This window comes from Tarenaya hassleriana, unplaced genomic scaffold (genome assembly GCF_000463585.1).
Source record: "Tarenaya hassleriana unplaced genomic scaffold, ASM46358v1 Cleome17, whole genome shotgun sequence".
Lineage (NCBI taxonomy): Eukaryota > Viridiplantae > Streptophyta > Magnoliopsida > Brassicales > Cleomaceae > Tarenaya > Tarenaya hassleriana.
The window spans coordinates 137,924-159,555 of NW_010965122.1; the positions used below are offsets into that span (position 1 = coordinate 137,924).

A 21,632-nucleotide genomic window follows, 5' to 3' on the forward strand; every position below is an offset into this window, starting at 1 on the left:
TCTTAAAAAAAATCTAGTTGTTTTTTCCTTTTAAAAAAACTAGTAACATATACTTCAAAATTTTGAAGAAAATAACAACAATAATTTATTTGTATCTTTCATTTTTTAAATATTTTTCCAGGTTTAATTTTCAAACGGTTATCTAATGAAAATATTTTATTCATGTAAAACCTATTCATATAGCTTATCCTTATTTAAATTTCATTTGACTTAAAATGTATAGATGTAATATGATTTAAAAATATATATTTCGTTTTATTCGAATCAAATAGAATAATATTTAACTGTTTGGATATAATTTTAGTTAAACCAAATTAATCAAATTTAAATTAAATATATTTTTTAAAATACAAAAAAAAAAATTAAAAACATATTTTTTAATAAATTCGAACCACGTTTAAATACTATAAAGGAATCAGATGCGACATAGGAATAAATTTTTTAAAATGAATAAATAAAAAATATCCATCCGAACCAGTTTTATCATATAATGTGATACGTAAACTATTTGGTCTCCTCTTCTCCTCTTTTATTATATCTTTTTATCTGCTGTTCAACTTTTATTTTTATTTTTCGTTGTGAAAAGTAGGGCTGGGCACAAATACCCGAAAATCGGGTATCCGTCGGATACTCGTCTCACGGATACCCGATTTTAGGGTACTCGTAATTTTCAAATCCGAATCCAAATCCTTATTTTTCAATACCCGTGAATCCGGATCCAAATCCGGATAATAGAATTTTTAAAACCGGATATCCGCGGATACCCGCGTATTATGATTATAAATAATTATATCTTATATTTATATAACATTTTTATAAAATACAATTATTTTAGATGAAATAATTTCATATTTTTTTAATATTAATTCAAAAAAATTAAATTTATTATTATTTGTCTCTTATTATCTCTTTTGTCTTATATATTTTATCATAATTCATCAATTTTTATAAATATATCTTCATGTTTTAAAAATTTTATATATGAATATTGTTGTTTTTCTTAAATAAATCCGGATCCGGATATCCGCGAGTACCCGACTATTATTCCGGATACCCGTACCCCGGATACTCGTAAATACCAAATCCCGGATACAAATCTCATAGTTAAATACCCGAGCCTCCCGGATCCGAATCCAAATCTCTCGATTTTCCCGGGTATCCGACCCGTGCCCACCCCTACTGAAAAGGATAAAACCAAAAACGGTCCATGGGAGTGGGGCCCAACCATCCACATGGATGTTGATTTGTGGACAATTGCTTTGCTTCCTATTATTTTTGCTTTTTTTTTTCTCTCCTTTTTTCCATGATGACAAATTCGGCTGATTGGAAAGGATGACAACTAATGTTTTTCAAAATTATTCAGTCTAATATTTGGTATTTTCCATGATACTAAATATCGAGGGGTTATAAGAAAAAAAGGGATAATTAGTGAAATGAAAAATTAGATATTATCAATATAGCAAATTGTAATCTTTGCTGAAAACTATTTTTACTTATTAAAATATGAAATTACTTTAAAAGATAAAATCTAATTAAATCTTTTATTTTTCTTTTACTAATAAAAAGCCACATGTTTTCTATATATTTTTCAAATTATACAGTTTCTACCAATTTCTAGCAAAAAAAAATTATTATCATAACAAAATATAATTTTAAGTATAATATATTATCTAGGTATTTAATTATACTATATTGTTTGAATAATATTTTTATTATTAATATTATTATTTCATAAATATGTATAGCAATAATTTTAAATTCTTGGCGATATGGATTTACAATAGAAAATATAAGGATATTGATATATGTTAATTCATTTGATTTAACAATTATAATGAAATTGTTAAAACAAAACTGTTGAATAATATATAAGAAGCCCACCAAAAAATATTCTTTAAATGGTGATTGGACTTAACCCCAAAAAACGTTTTTTTTTCCCCTAATGGCCCATTATTTTCTTGGGAACCAAACAGGCCATCGGCATGTTGTGGGCCGCTTTCCAAGCCCTGGAGGTTGCCCCTTCGTCTCACTTTGCTGACAAGAGGATCGGTTGCCACGCCATTGCTCAACCCTTCAAGATCAGCGACCAGACACCTCTTCTGCTTCTGATAACGAACACGCTCCGGAAGGATTTGAACAGTACGAACGAGTACGAGGTTAGTCACGCTTGTGAATTTTTGTCTAGGATTGGAACCGATGATCTGGCTAGGGATTTGGCGCCCGAGGTTTTCACGCCTTGGGTAGTAGCAAGTTTTTCGTCAGGCAAAAAAAGCTATTGGGTCTGGTCTCGAGGGTTTTGGACAAGAACCCTAATGCTGTTAGGGTATGTTTCAAGCGTCTTGTCGACAGTCTTGAGAGCTCCAATACTCAGATTCTGTCAGCGGTGGTCGGACCCAGGACCGTATCTTTCCCTTAGATCCGTAGTTGTATGACATTCTGATTGATTCGAACAACAACTGGGCTCTGATTAGGGTTCTGAAAATCTTGGCAAAGGTGGCTCTGATATAGCTGAGGTTGGCTAAGAAGGACGAAGGCATCGATGTCTCTTGTTTTCGAGTGTATTATGACAGAGGAGAGTAGCATGAGCGACCAGGAATCGGCCATGATGACCCAAATCTCAAGTATCTCGGTCTGCATGCCTCCAACGAATTTGTGGGCAGTTAGGCTCTGAGCGATGAGGATCCGAACGTTTAGCTCGAGCCATTAAATCTGTTAATGGTGTTAGATATAATCTTGTTAAATGTCGGTTCAGATTTATCTTGGTTCGTGTCCGGTTAAATGTTTCGGTTTAGTGTTGAATAAGTCTAAGATTTAGTCTGCAGTTTTACATTTTAGTTGGAGTCGTGTCCAATAGAAACGGACAAAGTTGTAGTTGCGTATTTGTAGTTTGGTTGTTATTATTCACCTTTTCTATTTAAGGATGTAACAAAAGAACAAAAGTAAAGTAAGGTTTTTAGAATATTTCGTAAATGTTTCTCTTGATCTTTGTTTCTGATTTTGGTTTGAAAATCAAAACATCGGTTTGGGAGTTTGGTTTCTACAAATGGCAATGGCGAATGAAGATAATGTATCAGAGATCTCCTGGATTCTCCTGAATTACGCCCTTAAATCAGACCCTTTATTCTGCAATGATATTATCGGTCCTATTTGATTTCGATTGGTACGTGTCTCTTCTTGGGGAAATGACTAGAATCCCGCATTGCCGGAGAGGGGGAAGAGATGGAGCATCAGTTGATCGAACTCGAGGGTCAAAGATGCCCGGCCGTAACTGGTTCGTGTTTCTCGGGTGTTGCTTAACGATCCTCCATGGCAATCCGTTTTTTCACCTGATATTATCCGCGGTTGCTTGGGTTTGTGGTGAATTCGTCGAATTCTCTAAAAAAATCCGCTAGAAATTGCGGACCAGACACTTTTCTCTTGCCCCATTCTGTAAGAGCCATCTACATCCAATCAGTGTTCAAAGTCCCATCTCGTGTCGTACTTCTCGAGCCAGGAACCCGCCTTCTCATCTCAGTCCAAGATTCTAGTCCCGGGTTCTTGGAGAAGAACGGTGTCTGGTATGAATCTAAAGCGAATCTATTAAACACAACTGAATTTGGGCCCATGATGTGGAAATGCAGGATTGAGGTAAGAATGTTGTGGGAATCATTAGCCGGGAAAGTAACTGCCCGAGACAGCGGAACAGAAGCTTCGAGAGTCGTAGGGTTAGTGGAAGAGGTGTTCTTGGAAGAACCGGGGCCTGAGAGTCTCTGTACCAGAAGAAGGGTTAGAGCTTAGCTTGACAGCTTTTATAAATCAAACACTCACACAATAAAGACGTTTTCTTACCACTTTTTCTGCATTTACTCATCCACTCATAACTCACATACAATACACAAACTTACATATACACACAAGATTGCAGAAACATAAATCTGCAATAAAAACTTCTACCCACATCATGAGATTAAAACACTAACTGAGAAATCATAATCATGGATTAAATGAAAACATGAGCGTGAATTATATGATTGTAGATTCAGCAGTTGGGAAAAGGGAGATTGCATTTGGTGGAGACTTTTTTGGCATTCGGAGAGCTAACAAAGGAACGGAGGGTAGGGTTCTTGAGATAACCACAGAGACATGGCTTTTGCTCCCTCAGCTTCTGGCAACACTGTCCCGACGGCGGAGTCTTCGCCGACGTTATCGCCGCAGCGCAAGGGCTCAGCTCCAACGGCGAACACGTCACCGCCTCCGCCGCCGGCCGCAGGAGGAGGAGCACCGCCGCGAGGGCAATTACGGTAATCCACTTTGCCGTCTTCATCGTCGATGATATGTATTGTCTCTCTGTGTCTGTGTGTCTGTCTGGTCTGGGCTGTGTTCCGCTCTCTCTATTTATAGAGTGGAAAGTGGAAACAATGGAAATCCTTTCTTTTTTTTCTTTTTTCTTCCTCTTTCCTTAATATTTCTCTATTTTTTTTAAGTCGAAAGAATATAGAAAAGCAAAAAAATATTATTGTCACACAAGAGGAGATAGAAAACTATATATATATATATATAATATGGAATGTGGAGAAAGTGAAAACTTAAACAAAATCATTCCAATATACAGTAATATACATACAAAAGCTTTCATCGAATTAATTGGATGCTTAGAATATACGTAACTAAAATCATGAGCAAGAAGACATATCCATTATATATCTATACACACACACATTATACACTATAACTATACTAATTATGGAAATAAATATATCTAAATGAAATTTTGTAGGCTACGGGTTTTGAAGTTCTTGTCTAAATTTATTGTTTCCTCCAATATGGATTTGTCCTTATGACACATCACATCCCATAAATTTTCGTCGCAGAGATATGCACTTATTAATACTCATATATATATATATATATATATGTTATGGTTTTGAATAAAGCATGAAAAGGGAGGAAGCGTGCGTTTCGGGATCCGTGTGATTAATCATTACAGCAATATTTACTATTGATCTGATAATTTATAATTATCCGCATGTTTTGAGTGGAATTGCAATTGTAAAAAAATATCATAATTTTTTGAACACTTACTAATTGTTTACCTTGTTTGGTTAATTATTCTCTTAATATCAACAATAACAGTTTTAGAAATTTTTAATGGCAGTATCAATGTTGTTTGCCACTTTAACGGGAATAATCTATTGCATGAATAAATAGATTATCTGAATAAGAAACTATGATATCATATCAAAAGAAGATAAAAGCAAAATTTTAAAATTCAAGGATTAGATATCTAAAAACTTTCTACTAAACCATGAATAACAGGGCTGTTATCTCTTTAAAAATCGAAAAACTCTCATAAAAAACCTTCTTTTTATTACAACACAAACATTACACAACATACACTTTTACACACCATATAGTGGTTGTCCTTATCTCATTGTTCCTTTTAAAGAGATTCTTTATCTCTTTGCTTTGAACACAAAAAGAAAAGACACAAATTTCTCTAGTATAATTCCTATATGTATATAGACCTATAGAGATAACTACCCATAACTACATATAACTGTTTCAATTTACACTTATAAAGCTGACATATAATTGCGCCATAACTTCTCTAAAACTACTTTTGAGTCACGTTCCCAACAAGAGCAAACGGAAAATAACCAAATGCCAATATTCCTTCACAGTAGTGAAGTAACAAATATTTTGTGAGATCCATGTCGTTACATTAGTAGATAGTTGGACAAGAAGTACTTCTACCGAGAGAGAAAAAAAAAACTAAAACTGCATTTTTTATACCGTGGGGAATCCAAAGTGCTACTCTTCGGACGCGCTGGCTGAAATCTTATCCATGTATACGAGTTCGCGTCACACACGTGAGAAGTAAATTAATCGTAACTTACAGCTGACAGGTGAACAAAGAGTCGAACCCTCAACCTCTCTAGATATTGACCATGTTACTTACCAACACAATCTCATTTTTTCTCTTGTTTTGAAAATTAAAACTCGAAATCTAACATAAATAACTAATTTAGACCTTGTAAATGAAAGATCTTTCGATCTTGATGGATATATTAATTAAATGGGTTACGATTACAAAACCTTATTTCTTTATTAATTAAAAAAATTATAATGTGAAAAATAAATAAAAGAATGTTCAAAGATCACATGGAAATTGATATCATATAAAGTGGACCCGGAAAACATCGGTGATATAAAAACTTTATAAGATCCTCATGCCCAACATTGTTATTATTGTTGTTGTTACAGATAAATATATCTTTATATATAATGATTATGACTTATTTTGGTAATGAGATATCGTTGGAACACGTTGTGCTAGTACATAAGTTTGTATATGACTAGTTTGAATAAATTCATTTACAGAAAATATTCTTTCTACATTATATATGTATCTTTATAGAATTATGGTGCAGACATATTTAATATTATAGCTTACAATTGTTATTGTTTTATTTTAGAGAAAAATACCTGAAAAATCATGAACTTGTAATTTGGTATAATATTAATTTATAAACTTATAGGTTATTTATTTCTGAACTTGTATTTTTGAACACAGTAATTCCTAAACATCCTTAATAGTTCCATAATCGTCCATACAACGAACTGACCAAAGCAAATTTTAGGAATTACTGTATTCAAAAATATAAGTTTGGAGATTACTGTATTCAAAAATGCAAGTTAAAGAATTATTGTGTTAAAAAATACAAGTTCGAGAATAAATAGACGTATTTACAAGTTTAGAAAATAATATTATACTAAATTACAAGTTCAGAAATTTTTAAATATTTTTTCTTTATTTTAATTTTTAAACTTTACTTTATATAGTGGTGGTATTTACAGAAATATCTCTCTCTATACCATATCATATTTCTCCCACTTTGTAGTGTTGAAATTTTATTATGAGTTGCAACTTGTTTTGTTTTTTTTTTGATGAAATGTGCATCTATTAACCAAAAAAATTATTGTTTGTAGTTTACAGAACCGTTTTGAAATCGGTTAACAAAATAAAACTTCCATGCCTATTGTTTTCCTAGCAAAAGACATATCAGGGAGGCCTTGTGATATAGTACCAATCCTGTAGTAACAAATTTTCACGAGGTTGCATGCTCGTTTGGCAAGATAAGATAATGTTCCGAACTAGCCGGTCCAGCTTATGAATGAAATCTGGCAGTTGAGTGCTCTGTGCGCGGAAAATCCTGCTATTTCTCTCCTGCCAAACAAGATAAACCAATGCTTGTAGTGTTATTCTCCCTAGTGCAGCTCGCTGTCGTGTTCGATCAATCGTCGCCTCCTCAATCCAATGAGGAATCTGATGTAGTAAGAGTGGGGGGTTGCACCAAATCTTCTCTGCAAAGTGGCGCCATATACTGGAGCTAAATTGGCATTGAAGGAATAGATGGTTGTGCGTCTCGTCATCCGAATAACACATCGAGCAGATAGTCTCTTGCTGAAGTCCCCAACGATGTAGCCGGTCTCGTGTTGGTAATCTTCCCAAGAATGCTTGCCACTGGATAACAGCATGTCTCGGCGTTGTTTGCTTGAACCAAACTGCGCTCGCCCAAGGAACTTCAACTGATGGTGAACGTAAGAGCCTCCAGGTTGCTGAGGAGATGAATTTTTCAGCGAATAGATCTTGTCCCTGCTTCCATTGCATTTTATCAGGCCCATTATCTGGTGTTGGAATAGGTTTCGTGGTTAAGATTTCGTGGATTCTTTGTGCCGCTTTGATCGTGCCGGTGGTAGCTTCCAGCCTTCCCCGTTCGTTGCTTCCTTGACCATCGCGTGGAGAGGGATTCGCAGTTCTCTCGGTCCAAGTTCCCCTGCAAAAACAATCAAAGGCCCAAGCTCTGTCCAAGAATCGAGCCAAAAGTAGGTGGTGGCTCCATCACCTATTTTTGCTTTAAAAAAGGTCTGACTTGCTACCGTAGTCCAATTAGCTTCCGTAGGTTCCAAGTATGTCGTGGCGAGGGGTTGATTGACCAGTAAGACAGCCGCTTGAAAATGTTGGCTTTGAGCCATGCTACCCATAAAGAGCCAGCCTTGGAGAATAGTAGTCACACCAATTTCATCCTTGCCACCAGATTAACGTCTACCAGTTTACCAGTCCCAATCCGCCTTCCTTCTTCGGGAGACAAATAATTGGCCAGGCAACTCGGTGTGCCCCTCCACTCGTCGAGGTGGATTTCCACAAGAAATTTGCACATATGTTGTTTATCTGCTTAAGCAAGTATTTGGGCAGCAGAAACAACGAACACCATGAGTTAACTAAACCATAAATCACAGAGGAAATCAATTGTACCTTGCCAGCATATGACAGAAATTTTGATGTCCATGAATTTATTTTGGCGTTGATTCTGTCCAACAACGGTTGGTAGTCGTGCTTAGATAATTTCCATGGACTTAGCGGAATGCCAAGGTAGCGAATTGGTAATGTTCCTCGTCGGATGCCCAATATTCCTGCCAGTTGGTCTGCCGTTTGCTCGGTAACTCCCCCAGTAAAGAAATCAGATTTGTCGTAGTTCACTCGAAGGCCCGAGTGTCTCATACTGCTGAATAACCTCTTGAACCGCTCTGTGAATATTATGACATCGTCCGCGAAAGACAAGTGAGTGATTAGCGGGTCTTTGCAGCCATAATGTGGAGTTAATCTGCCCGAGGTGGCTGATTCATCTAGCATCCTCGACAGGACTTCCATGGAAAGTATGAATAAATACGGGGATAGCGGGTCTCCTTGTCGAAGCTCTCTGCCACTCGGAAAGTATCCTGCCGGTTCCCCATTAACCGAAATCGAGAATTTCGGAGTTGTTATGCATTGCTGAACCCATTTAACAAATCTTAGTGGCAGACCAATGGCTCTCAATATCTTGATTATGAAACTCCAGCTAATGGTGTCAAATGCTTTTCGTATGTCGATTTTCAGCATCGCCTTAGGCTCCGTTGAAGGCCGGTGATAGTCCCTAATTATTTCTGAAGCCACTAAGATGTTTTCCAGCATCAATCTACCTTGTATGAATGCTCCCTGGTTCGATGAAATCACTTGCTTGAGAATCGGCTTTAGTCTGCTTGTGATTATGGTAGAGATGGCTTTGTAGACAGTGTTACAATAGCTAATAGGTCGGAATTCACTTAACTTGTCTGCTCCAGCCCTTTTCGGAATCAACGAGATCATCGTAGCATTTATCTGGCCAAGAAGTTGCCCAGTTTCGAAAAACTCCTGAATTGCCTTCACCGTATCTTGTCCAACTACAGTCCATGAGGCTGCGAAAAATTCTTTCGTATACCCATCAGGTCCTAGTGCTTTGTTTTCAGGCATCCACTTCAGTGCTTGATAGATTTCTTGAGGAGTGGGCACTGACAGTAGGCTTTGGTGCATTTCGACAGGGCTAGTATAATTCAGCAAACTTTGGATCCTTTCTATGGTAATGTCTGTTGGTAGGCTAGCATTTGCTGGATCGAAGAGTTGTTGATAGTAGGAGACTACGTGTTCCTTGATCTGTCCTGAATCCTCCAGCCGATTGCCCTCATCGTCCAATAGGTAGAGAATTTTGTTTCTTGCATTTCTTGAGTTTGCAACACGATGAAAAAAACCGGTATTCTGATCACCCTTTTGCAGCCAACAAATGCGGGATTTTTGTTGGTAGAATTTTTCTTCGGCAATCGAAAGAGTACTGAGGAGGGGTATTCGTATAGGGCCTGTTGAGCCAATTTCAGACTTTCAGCAGCTTGTAGAGTTCTCTGTGAGATCTGACTAAAGCAGTTTCTGTTTAGTGCTCGTAGTTGTAATTTCAGCTGCTTGAGGGACTTGCAGAGGTGGTATTGATGATTTGTCGGGGCCCGAGCTGCCCAGTTTTCAGCCACCACCTACAGGAAATTCGGGGCTAGAGTCAGATGCGTGAAAAATTTGCAAGGTTTACGTACCTGGCGCTTTGCTGTCGGGATTTTTAGAATTCCCGGAGAATGGTCCGAGGGGCCTGGACTTCCGAATTCTGCTCCCGACGAGTGGAAATCAGTCAGCCAAACCGTATTGCCTAAAATTCTGTCCAATTTAATGGAGACCGGGACGTCATGATGGTTGTTGCACCAAGTGTACCGGAACCCTTGGTATGGTATATCCGCCAGGTTCGCTGCAAAGAGGCAGTCTTTAAAATCCTGCATAGAGGATGTGATAGCAGTTTGGGTCGGGTAATCCGATCGATCCGAGGGGAATAACGTTTGGTTGAAATCGCCAAGCACAACCCATGACTTATTTGCTAGTGGTGGGTAGGCTGAAAGCTCCTTTAGTTCCTGCCATAAAATCTTTCTAGCATTTGCTGAATTATTAGCATAAACAAAAGTTACCGTGATCCCGTATGGAAGTGTAGGATGCTCAAATCCACAAGTGACTGTCTGAGAACTGGATTTATAGATGAATACTGTCGCAGTAGGTTCCCAGCCAACGAATATACGGCCAGATTGATCATGAGTGTAATTGCAGTAAAGTTGCCAGCCGACCGGGAATGCAAGAGAGGCTCGCAAGGCATTTCGCTCCCTGATATGTGTTTTCAACAAAGCACCAAAAAAAAGATTGTTGTCGTTGATCCAACGACGAGTCAAAAAACATTTATTTCGACCATTTAGGCCTCTAATGTTCCAGGCAAAAATCATGGAAGATCTTACGATAGTTAGTTACGATTCCTCGTGGCTTTTCGACCGCGAGGAGTGTTACCCTTTCCAGTTTCTGGTTTTGTGTTTTTTGTTGCTGCACCCGACTTGTTCTTGCGGTTCTGTTTTCCATCTGTAGGGGCAGTAGGTATTGGTGTCGACTCTTCATCTTGTTGTTGCAGACTTTGGAGTTGCGGATTTGGGTGAATATTATCATGAGTACCTGTATCACGCATCTCCTTTTCATGTGCAATCGGGTCAGAGCTTCCAGCTTCTTGCTGGAAAGCCTGCGTTGATTTCACTAGTTTTTCATAGGTCTGGTTGGTAGAAAATGGTCTGTCTCGTTGATGCTCATGGTGGCTACCAGTTGCGGAGACAGGAGTTTGGAGGAGCTTTGGGCAGCTAGGTGAAGAGGCATTTGAAATCTGCTCCTTTTAAGCAGGTAATTCAGTGCTCTCAGTCTGCGAGGTCTTTACTTTCTCAGTTTCTATCTAGGCAGTTGGTTTCTGGGATGAAGGGCAATATCTGGCCACATGTCCAATTTCCGAGCAAGATTGGCAACGCGGGGGCAACCAGCTATAGTCAACATCGATGTATATCTCATCACCCGATGGAAGATTTACCGCTAATTTTCGTGGTAGCTTAGCCGTGACGTTCACTTCTGTGTATATGCGCGCCACTGTCAGGTTCTCCTTCGGCGACGTCGCTTTGTCAAGGTAGATGGGGATACCTATGCCAGTTATCAGTCGACTCAAACAGTCGAAATTGAAAAGCTGGTGAGGAACCCCTCTGAGAGAGACCCACGTAGAGATCTTCGTTAGTGGGGGTTTGTTCGGATCGTGGAAGGGCGAGTATTCCGAAACGTATAACGGGCATGGACCAACATGCCAGATTTTTCTGCTGAGTGCCAGCTTCTTGGTAGACGAATTCGGCATCTTGAACATAAACTTTCCATTGCCCATATTCTGGATTTTGATTCTAGGACCATTCTTGGACCAAACAGAGTTGATTACTCCGTCAATTTTTCCGATTGTGGGAGGAAGGCCGTAAAATTGGCCTATGACAAACTCCTTCCATTCATCAGCTGAGTCGGTGATGGATTCCAGAGGAATTTGAATCAGAGGTATACCAGTAGCGTGTAGCGATGGTATGCCAGTGGGTTTGAGAGTTCGAATGTTCGCCATCAACTTCTCGCTCCAGTTCTGAGTATTAGTCGCGGGAGAGCTGACTCGCGCCACCTGCTGTGATTTTGGAGTGGCCGCAGGGGGAGGGGAGCCCTGGGGAGGTTGAGTGGCTTTTCCAAGCGCCTTCGGATCTGCCAGATCTGATGTAGGAGGGGGCAGATCTGCGTTCCTAGGAGTTCTCGTTCCCGAGGGAGGGCAGGACGTGGAGTTTCGCCGGGAGAGTGATGAAGTAGCCGGTGTGTTTTTATCCTGAGGGTAGAGCCTCATTTTATCCAAGGAGTCCACTTCGTGAGTAGCAGAGCTGAAGTCTGACTGGGTCAGGGAGGCAGAAGAACATAGATAGGGAATTTTGGGGGATTTCATGGAGAGAGATGATCGGGGGCCATCCTGCGAAGAGGGAAGAAGATATTTGGAAGGAGGGGGCCCGAGTAAACCTGGAGAAGGAGGAGCAGAAGAAGAGCGCAGGCGAGGGGTCATCGTTGCGGTGAGGAATCTGGTGGTGACCAGCCGGCGGCGCCGGCCGGCGAGGGCGTTAACGGTAACGGAACAATTTACAGAAAAATGTAGAGAGAAGTCAGAGAGTTTCTCTCTCTAGAGAGAAGTCAGAGGTCCGGCGAGTTGCAACTTGTTTCTTCCCGGTACCATATTCACATAGTCACATGGTACCATGTTAAAATATGATAGTAGAAATCCTAATCTATCATCATGAGTTTTTTTTTTGTTGGTGCTTTTATAATATATATATATATGTGTGTATTATAGACAAACCTATAAAGAATCCTCTAAAAGATACTACTTCAGACCATCACGACAACATCTCAATGCGGTGCAATAAAACTCTCACTCGTTTGATATATATAGTTTTATTTAATATATGATGAAAAAGGAATATTTATTTGTAATAATAATTTGTAGAAAAATCTTGAACTTAAAACGTTGATATAACTTTAACTCAAGTTGGTCATGATGTCACCTCAGTGACCAATTGGCGGAATATTTGATTAACAAAATCAACGGATTAATTTGAAATCAAAATGCAAGTCGAAGAATTTCGGCAGAAATCGCTACCAAATTCTTGTGTTTTAGTGGGACGATACAAGATTAAGATTTTTATTTATTTATAAAACTTATTTACAAATTTTGGGGGATTTACCGTAATTTGTTGTGTTAAACCAAAAAAAAGGTAAGCATCAACTTTTTAGGGCCGAAAGAGTAATAATACCAATAATAATAGCTCATCACAGTCAATAATAACAAAGAGACTTAAATGGTTTTTTTTTTAGGATATCAATAAAACCCAAAACTCAGAAACTCTGCCCAAATCTGTACAAAAACAAATTAAGGGTTTAGGACTAATAATATAAGACCGATAAATAAATAGACGGGTAAGTCTGATCCGAAGAAATTAAACCCTGAAACGAGTCCGACAGGCTCATTTAGCCCCAAAAAAATATTAGATGATTATATTTTTATCAGACAGTATTAAAAAGAGACTTTTATTATGTTTCATATAATAGATAGATATATATATATATATATATATATATATATATATATGACCCACCATGGATTCTTGTTCGTGACGAGAAACTGAACCTCTCCATTGAATTTTCTGGTGGTCAAGAACAGAGGAATCACGATGTCTGTGAAATCGTGAAAATTGTTCAGCGAGTAGCCTCCGAGAGAGAAAACCACGGCATATATATATATATATATCTTTTAGAACGGTTTGGTTAATATATATATATATATATACAAAATGATACTATATCAAAAATACCATTCATTTGTTATTTTGACTTCAACACATACTTTTCTTCAACTGTGATCCTATGACACATGTGATCAGAAATATAATTGTGTCACATGTTGGTCTCATTGGTCATAACATAAAATTTAGGTGATCACATTAATTCTTATGTTCATCCCTTATATATCTCACTAATCAAAATTTAACGTTATGACCAATATAATTAACATGTAACCAGACTATATTTCTGGTCATATGGATCATAAACTATATAATAGGACCAACATATTCGTCCCTACTAAAATTATATATCATTTTTTTTTTCTAAAATCATAAACATATATATATATATATAAATTTAACTTTGATTTTTAAGTTTTATATAAATATTATTTCTATACTTTTTATTGTAACAAATATTTTTTTTATATTATATATATTAAAAATATTATAACGAATATCTTTTACATAGTTATTTTTAGATTTAAAAGTTTTTCAATTATTATTGTGGCAGAAGAAAATTTGCTATTATTAATTTCTTTTTTAAAACTGCTAAATAACTCATCAATATTATTATTATGCACTAATATTTATTTTTTATTAAATAGAAAAAAAAAAATCAAAATCCGATCCGAATCCACCCGAAATTCTATAGGACTGGGATACAGACCTCCGATCATAGGTCCGAACAATAAATGGGTGGACCAACTTGATCCGAAAAATCTAGGCTCGAATCAAATCTGGTCCAAAACTATCCTACCCGCCCATTTTACACCCTAGTTATTTTGTTTCTTCACAAAAATCTTTTTCACGAAAAAACCGGTGCTATGTACCACTTAGTTTCAATTGAAAAGTATATTATAACTATTTTAAATTAAAAATATTGTCAATCTAAATTTTAAAAATATGTTAGAACAATAATATTAAACAAATGAAAATTATACTTATTTTTTAAAAAATTATTAAATTTTATTGTAATATTTGATAATAAAATCTTAAGAGGAATAGTGTCAAAATAAATTTAAAAACACTATTAAAATAATCATATTAAATAAATAAAAATTATAATCATTGTAAACAATATTTGACTTTTTTTGTAATCAATACAATATAAATCTATGTTTATAATAAATTTAATTATTAATAACCTAATTATAGATATTAATTATTTAAACTATATTATTGTATCATTATTTTAATATTTTGTAGAAATTTTTTATTAGAGAGAATAATACACGTGGACTTCACTAAAACAAATTAAATATCTTTTCACTTATTTCACCCTTTCCATTCCTTTCATTCATATTCATCTTCTTCCTCCCTTCCGCTTTCTTCTTCACCTCTATTTCTCAGTAATTTCTTTTGTTCATGCTTCGATTCTTAGAGACAGCGGCCTCACGCATTAGGTGGAGACACCTGCAAGGCGCCATAGGGCCGCCTCTAAACTTTCATATGATAACCTGAAACTTCGTAATCTGATAACTTTCTTAAAACAAAAACCCTCTTATTGTAACATAAAAAACATCTTTCTCTCACAATTGGTCTTCTTCGATCCTTTCAAAGAGTTCTCTTCTTAATCTCTCTACTTTAAGCATAAAAGGATAAAGACACTCACAAATGGGTGTAGAAACTCCCTCTCCAATAAATTCTACAACACCCAACATTTATTCTTATATAGAATCGTAAGTAACCCACAAAACTGCATACGACTTTCTTCATAACTACTTTCTTTTCAACTTCTTTAGCAATCCGAGATTTGAACCGAAAAACCCAACAAAACTCCTCCTTGGTTCAATGTCTCTCAGACTCATATCACAAACTTTTTTCAACAACAAAACAGAAAATTTTGTTTTCACCGTTAACTTGTGTTTGCCATCTCCGGTAATAGAGATACACCGGTTTTTTGGAACTCCTCCTCCGGAGGTTCCTCCTGAAACAAAAACAATGTATCGTATCGCGGTTGTTTCACAAACTCAATCCATGTGGCTGTCTCATGCTCCACTGTAACGCACGACACCACCACCGTCCTTCTTCTTCTTCACGAACTAATTAATATAGTGACACGGATAACACCATTGTGTCGTCATCATCTTTCACTATTGTTCCTCGGAGGGTGACCTTTCTTTGCACTCTCTACTTTGAACAACCGAAAAACAAAATCTCTTTTTTCTTTCAAATCCAAAAACAAAAAACCAAATTATAACCCGAAATCGAATCGTTTATCCGATTCGTACTCACAAAGATCCCAAAAAGAACTTTTTTTAAAATAAAAACTCTCTTATTACAACGCAAACATAATTTAGACGCACATTTTTCTCACAATTAGTCCTCTTCGATCATTTTAAAGAGATCTCTTCTTAGTCTCTCTCCTTTAAACTAAAAAAGGACAAAGACACTCACATATGATTACAGAAACTCCTTCTGCAATAAATTGTACAACACCCAACACTTGTTCTTATATAGAACCGTAAATAACCCACAAAACTGCATACAACTTTCTTCATAACTGCTGTCTTTTCAACTTCTCTCATAACCGTTTCTTCAACAATCCGAGACTTGAACAAAAAAACCAATCATAATCACACCGAGCCTTATTATTCCCAAACCACATATCTTATGACGTTGTTATACAACGTTTTAGATAGGAGTATCGTGAGGAGATCGTAACCGAAACATGGTTATCTACACGTTTTATATGGAAGCTTCTGGAAGGGTTCGCAACGGGCGTGGAAGCGCATACGAAGTTGGGCAGAGGCTCGAAGATATGCAAATTCAATTTTACGCGATTGGTAAGTAGTTTTTACATATTTGCGTTTTATTGAAATCGTACACTACCAACTTTGTATTTGTTTTTGTTACACATTAATATAAAAGAAATTTTAATTTCTATGTGTTTTTCAATATTCATATTTTATGTTTTAGTTGTATATGTGGTGCACTCGTATTGAAGGATATAGGTTACGGGGCGTTATAGTTGCCAGTACCGCTATAGTTAATATTTCTTTCTTTCGATGATATCCTCACTTCGGTAACTCCCGAGAAATCACTTGTATTCTCCCTCGTGATACTTGCTAAGGACGCATTTCAAAACATATATAATAAAGAGAAAAATACCTGAAAATTTCTGAACTTGTAATTTAGTGTAATATTAATTCCTGAACTTGTAGGTGCACCTATATTATTCCCGAACTTGCATGTGACATGTCGAGACAAATCAGCAAGGGATGCCACGTAAGCACAACCGGTCTATTAGATCAGGTTCCGTTTTATAGATAAACCCATCGAACCGGGTCATAAATAAATTGGGTTTAAACGGTTTAAACCTGTTTGTTTAGAAATTATTGTGTTCAAAAATGCAAGTTCGGGAATAAATAGGTGCATCTATAAGTTTAGGAATTAATATTACACCAACTTACAAGTTTAAGAATTTTCAGGTATTTTTTCTTATAATAAACCCTCGGATCTTTAAAATGCAGCTCTAGTACCACATGACAAAAATTAAAAACCGAGACTTCACAAATATTGAATTTAATGCGGAACACAAAAAAAAATCTATGGCATGGGAGAAGAGAAGAACGAAAGAGGACAATGAAACTTTTTCTTATCTTGGGCCTACGAAAGGGCTTATTTTTATGGAAAATTTTCAAAAAAACCATCCAATTTAGAGATAACTAGCAGATTCATCACGAACTTTTAAAATGATCATATTTATTCTAAATTTGAAATTTTTTTCTAAAAAATGGCGCTTACGTGACATGTACTAACTAGCCACGTAAAATACATATAATTTTAATATTAAAAAATTATAAAAATAAAAAATAAAAAATGTAAAAAAAATGTTAAAAATATAAAAAAATTATAAAAATTTAAAAATTTTAAAATTGCAAAAATTGTAAAAAGAAAAAAAATATTGTAAAAATTATAAAAACATTGTAAAAATTGTATATATAAATATAATTGGTGGGGTGATATATTTGAAAGGAATGAAAATTGAAAAACCAATTTCATAAAAAAATTGTAAAAATTGGAATGGAGTAAAGGTTTTTAAATCAGTTTTTAAATAGGTTTTTACAATTTTTATAATTTTTTACAATTTTTTTAAAAAAATTGTAATTTTTTACGATTTGTTTTACAATTTTTACATTTTTTGAAAATATTTTACAATTTTTTACAATTTTACATTTTTATAATTTTTGCAATTTTTTCACAATTTTTATAATTTTTTTCCATTTTTTTTCAATTTTTTAGCATTTTTTATAATTTTTTTATAATTTTTTATTGTTAATATAATGTGTATCCTATGTGGTGAAGTAGTACATGCTAAGTATGTGTTTTCTGTCTACGTGGTTCGATTCCGATGAGAATTTTGTTAAAAATTCAAATTCTGAATGATTTTTTTTTAAAAAAAAATTCAAATTCAGTATGAATATAATTATTTTAACAATTCACGAGGAAACTGTAATTTATCTCTAAATTGGATGATTTATTTTTGGGAATTTTTCTATTTTTATTCATCCATTGTATAGGTTTTTATTAAAAAAAAAACTAACTAAAAGCCATAAATAAGGAAACACGTGGGAACATGACTCCACACATTATTCATCCCAAGGCTCGGTCTAACAATAATTGCAAACTAAATAAACATAATTTTACATTCCATATGGTCGGTCCAAATGTGAAGATTATTCACCACTGCAGAAGTTCAAGAGCCTTAACAAGAACAGGTCTGAATCTATCCACATCAAGACTCACGTTCTGCGCCAAGTAAACCTCCTTGAACGCCTCCCAACCGCGTTTAACAATCGCAGTCGGATCTCTCATTATCTCGTGATCGCGTCCGTACAATCGCTGAAGCGAGCTCTCTTCTGGCTCCATCTTGTACTCCAAATATCTCAGCTTCATCCCCTTCGACGGCTCTTCGAAATCCGTCTTCGCCAACCACTCGAACCCTCCAATCGGTAGAATCTGAATCAAGACGGCGTTTTCGGGTAGAAACGCCATGTTCGTTAGACCCGCTCCGTGAACGCCCATCATCGCGTCGCATGAATTCACGGTTCGAGCGAAACTCCAAACGCTGGAGCTCGCTTCTGCCACCACGACCTTGAACCCCACTTGTTTGGCTAATCTTGCGACCGCGTCTGCGTTTTCAAACGCCCGGGTTCTTCCCCTCGACAGGATCATAATCCTTGGGCGGCGACGGCGTCTGGGATGAGCGATCACTGCGGTGTTTCTCAATGCGTATACATCTCTCAGGAACTGTCTGAAATCCGACATTTTGGATCCCGACGTGGAAGGATCGATCGTGAGCTCTTTGTAAACCTCTGGGTGGCGTTTCAGACCCACGATTGCGTTTGAGAAACAGTGAAGTTCTTCTTCTTCGTCGATGTTGATCACCTCGTAACTCGACAGATTTTTAATCACTTGTTCGAATTTTTTGACCCACCATGGATTCTTGTTCGTGACGAGAAACTGAACCTCTCCATTGAATTTTCTGGTGGTCAAGAACAGAGGAATCACGATGTCTGTGAAATCGTGAAAATTGTTCAGCGAGTAGCCTCCGAGAGAGAAAACCACGGCTGGAACGCTGTGGTTGCCAACGCAACGCTGAAAACTAGCGTTTTCTTGATCAGCGTTTGGAGCTAATTTCACCGTCCATTCCCTAACGCGGTCCATTGCAGCGACGTCACCTTTTCTGGCGTAAGGTTTGATTTGCCATGTGGAATTTCTTGAAAACGCGGTGCTGATCGCAATAACAATCGCGTTTCGTCCTGCGATTCTTACGTCGCCGTTTAGTTCGCAGAAATCAGTTCTTGCAAGTTTGTGACACACAGCCTTCGTGTTCTTGGCCTTGCCATTTTGGTCTGAAAAATAAAATCACGAAAAATTAAATTAGCAAGGAGAAAAAACACGTACATTTTTTTTTGGAAAACTCCAAAAAAAAATCTACAAATGATCCAAAGTTCAACTACCCAAAAATCTAAATAAAACTTCAATATTAAAAATAATATCCAAAAAAAGGTCTTCAACTACTACAAAACATCCATTTAAAAGCTCAAAATCCCAAAAATTAAAATAAACATAAATCTTACAAAAAAGGAAAGGAAAGAAGACAAAAAACCAAGGTGGTGGAAGAACTGAAGTTGTCAACCTGATAGGTCGGAATCGTTCTTGCAATTGTCAGAACCGATCAATCTCTGTAATGTCTCATTTTCGTGGTTCACATTGGAGACAGTAACAATGTCTGAACCTAGCGTTTTGGGGTCGCTTTGGAGCGTCTCTGATTGCAGCGTTTCGGTTGTCCTCAGCATTCGGAGACCGGCGTCTACTGAGAGCTGCAACTCCACTGAACAAAACAAGCAAAGAAACATTGCTTTCAAACACGTTTTTCGTCTCTGCGTTCTCTAAACGTGAAAATGTGTAGTAGTAATGAACTGAATGCTAATGGGCAGCGATCAAAGAGTACTTACGGACGGGATAAGGCTTAAAGACGGTAAAGAGGATGAAGGCGAAGAGAAGAGAGGCGACGAGAGCAAAATATCCAAGTCTCTTCTGCTCGTGCCGGCTGAAGCTACGAGCAAGTATCGTATCGTACAGAACCACCTTCTCTGTCATTTTCCCCTTATATATCTCCACAGTTCAGGAACTTTCTCTTTTCTTGCGGCGCAAGAATATTATAAGGGATGATATGTTTGCACGGGCATTAGGTGAAAGAGAGGATATAATGATGAAATGATAAGCGCCTAATGATAAGCTCCTTGATTTGGATGACTTGATGGGCAAACGCAGCGTGCAGGAATTCAGAGAAAATCTTTTCGAGAGGGGATCAAGAAAACTGATGGATAAAAAAGAACACAACGAGAGAGAGGGGGAGAGAGAGAGAGAGAGAGAGAGAGATGAATGAACTGTTCGTGTTCTTGTTTCGGTTTCGAGTTTGTTTATTATATTCAGATAAAATGCATTTTGTTGAGGAAAAATAAAGAACATTAAATGGATTTTGGAGAAATTCTATAAATCAGAAAATGGAGGGAAAGGGACATATATAGTAGTTGACTGTGTATGACATGAACCAAAACCTAAATGATTGATGTTTCTTCACTACAAGAAAATCTTAATATAGCGACAGAATTTGCGACGAAACTTTTCCGTCGCAAAGAAATTACGACAGAATTCGACGAATTTGCGACGGAATGCGAAAATTTTTATTCTGTCGCAATTAGTCGCAAAATCCGTCGCAAATTTGCGACGGAATACGACGGAAACGTTGTCGTCGCAGAACCAAACATTATTTGCAACAGAAATTTTAAAATTGCGGATTTGCGACAGATTTGCGACAGAAATTTCTGTCGCAAATATTAATTTTATTTATTTTTAAATTAAAGTTATTTATTTTTGGAATTTGCGACAGATTTGCGACAGAAATTTCTGTCGCAAATCATAATTTCATTTTTTTTATTATTTTCGATGAAAATTTTCAAATTTTCGCGGTTTATTTTTTTTTTTTCAACGGAGTTGCGACAGAAATTTCTGTCGCAAATCTAAATTTTATTTTTTTCCGCTATTTTCGATAAAAAATTTTAAATTTTCGCGGTTTATTTTTCGTTTTGCGACGGGTTGCGACTGCAATATCCGTCGCAACACTTAATAAAAGCTGCGACTTCGTCTTTCTCCTCCAGACTTCGAATTTTTTTTAAAAAAAATCTCAATCTTCTCCAATCTTCTCCAACAAATTGTTTTTCTTCAAAGTTCGCCAAGGTATGTGTATATATATCGTGTATATGGATTTGTATATGTATGTGTTGTGTATATATATATATATGAATGTGAATGTGTATGTGTTTATGTATGTATGTGTATGTGTGTGTGTTTATGTATGTGTGTTGTGTATGTATGTGAATGTGAATATGAATGTGAATGTGTATGCATATATATAAATGTTTATGTGTGTTTATGTGATGTGTATGTGAATATATATATATGTATGTGTATGTGTATATGTGAATATGTATGAATGTGTGTTTATGTATGTGTGTAATGTATATGTTATGTGTATATGTAAATGT

At 36.4% G+C, this 21,632-nt stretch overlaps 3 protein-coding genes, 1 long non-coding RNA gene and 1 pseudogene across 4 annotated transcripts; 1 reads left to right on the top strand and 4 right to left on the bottom strand.

The window, feature by feature from the left end:
* Window positions 1-1,962: 1,962 nt before the first annotated feature.
* LOC104809837 lies at window positions 1,963-3,952 on the top strand (annotated as a pseudogene).
* On the bottom strand, window positions 3,814-4,355 carry LOC104809836 (non-specific lipid-transfer protein 2-like). The gene has a single exon (XM_010535922.2). The coding sequence runs from the start codon at window positions 4,301-4,303 to the stop codon at window positions 4,019-4,021; it is 285 nt and encodes a 94-aa protein (XP_010534224.1). The 5' UTR covers window positions 4,304-4,355; the 3' UTR covers window positions 3,814-4,018.
* A 2,586-nt stretch (window positions 4,356-6,941) lies between these two features.
* LOC104809838 lies at window positions 6,942-8,568 on the bottom strand. Its single transcript, XR_771215.1, has 2 exons — window positions 7,921-8,568; window positions 6,942-7,817 (listed from the first exon to the last, which is right to left on the bottom strand). It is a non-coding gene; the product is annotated as an uncharacterized LOC104809838 (long non-coding RNA).
* A 1,099-nt stretch (window positions 8,569-9,667) lies between these two features.
* LOC104810140 lies at window positions 9,668-12,453 on the bottom strand. Its single transcript, XM_010536340.2, has 2 exons — window positions 10,654-12,453; window positions 9,668-10,525 (listed from the first exon to the last, which is right to left on the bottom strand). The coding sequence occupies exon 1, from the start codon at window positions 12,297-12,299 to the stop codon at window positions 11,130-11,132; it is 1,170 nt and encodes a 389-aa protein (XP_010534642.1). The 5' UTR covers window positions 12,300-12,453; the 3' UTR covers window positions 9,668-10,525; window positions 10,654-11,129.
* A 5,702-nt stretch (window positions 12,454-18,155) lies between these two features.
* Window positions 18,156-20,429, bottom strand: LOC104809839. Its single transcript, XM_010535924.2, has 3 exons — window positions 20,040-20,429; window positions 19,721-19,915; window positions 18,156-19,433 (listed from the first exon to the last, which is right to left on the bottom strand). Exons 1-3 carry the CDS (start codon window positions 20,182-20,184, stop codon window positions 18,259-18,261), a joined length of 1,515 nt encoding a protein of 504 aa, XP_010534226.1. The 5' UTR covers window positions 20,185-20,429; the 3' UTR covers window positions 18,156-18,258.
* Between the last annotated feature and the right edge of the window lie 1,203 nt (window positions 20,430-21,632).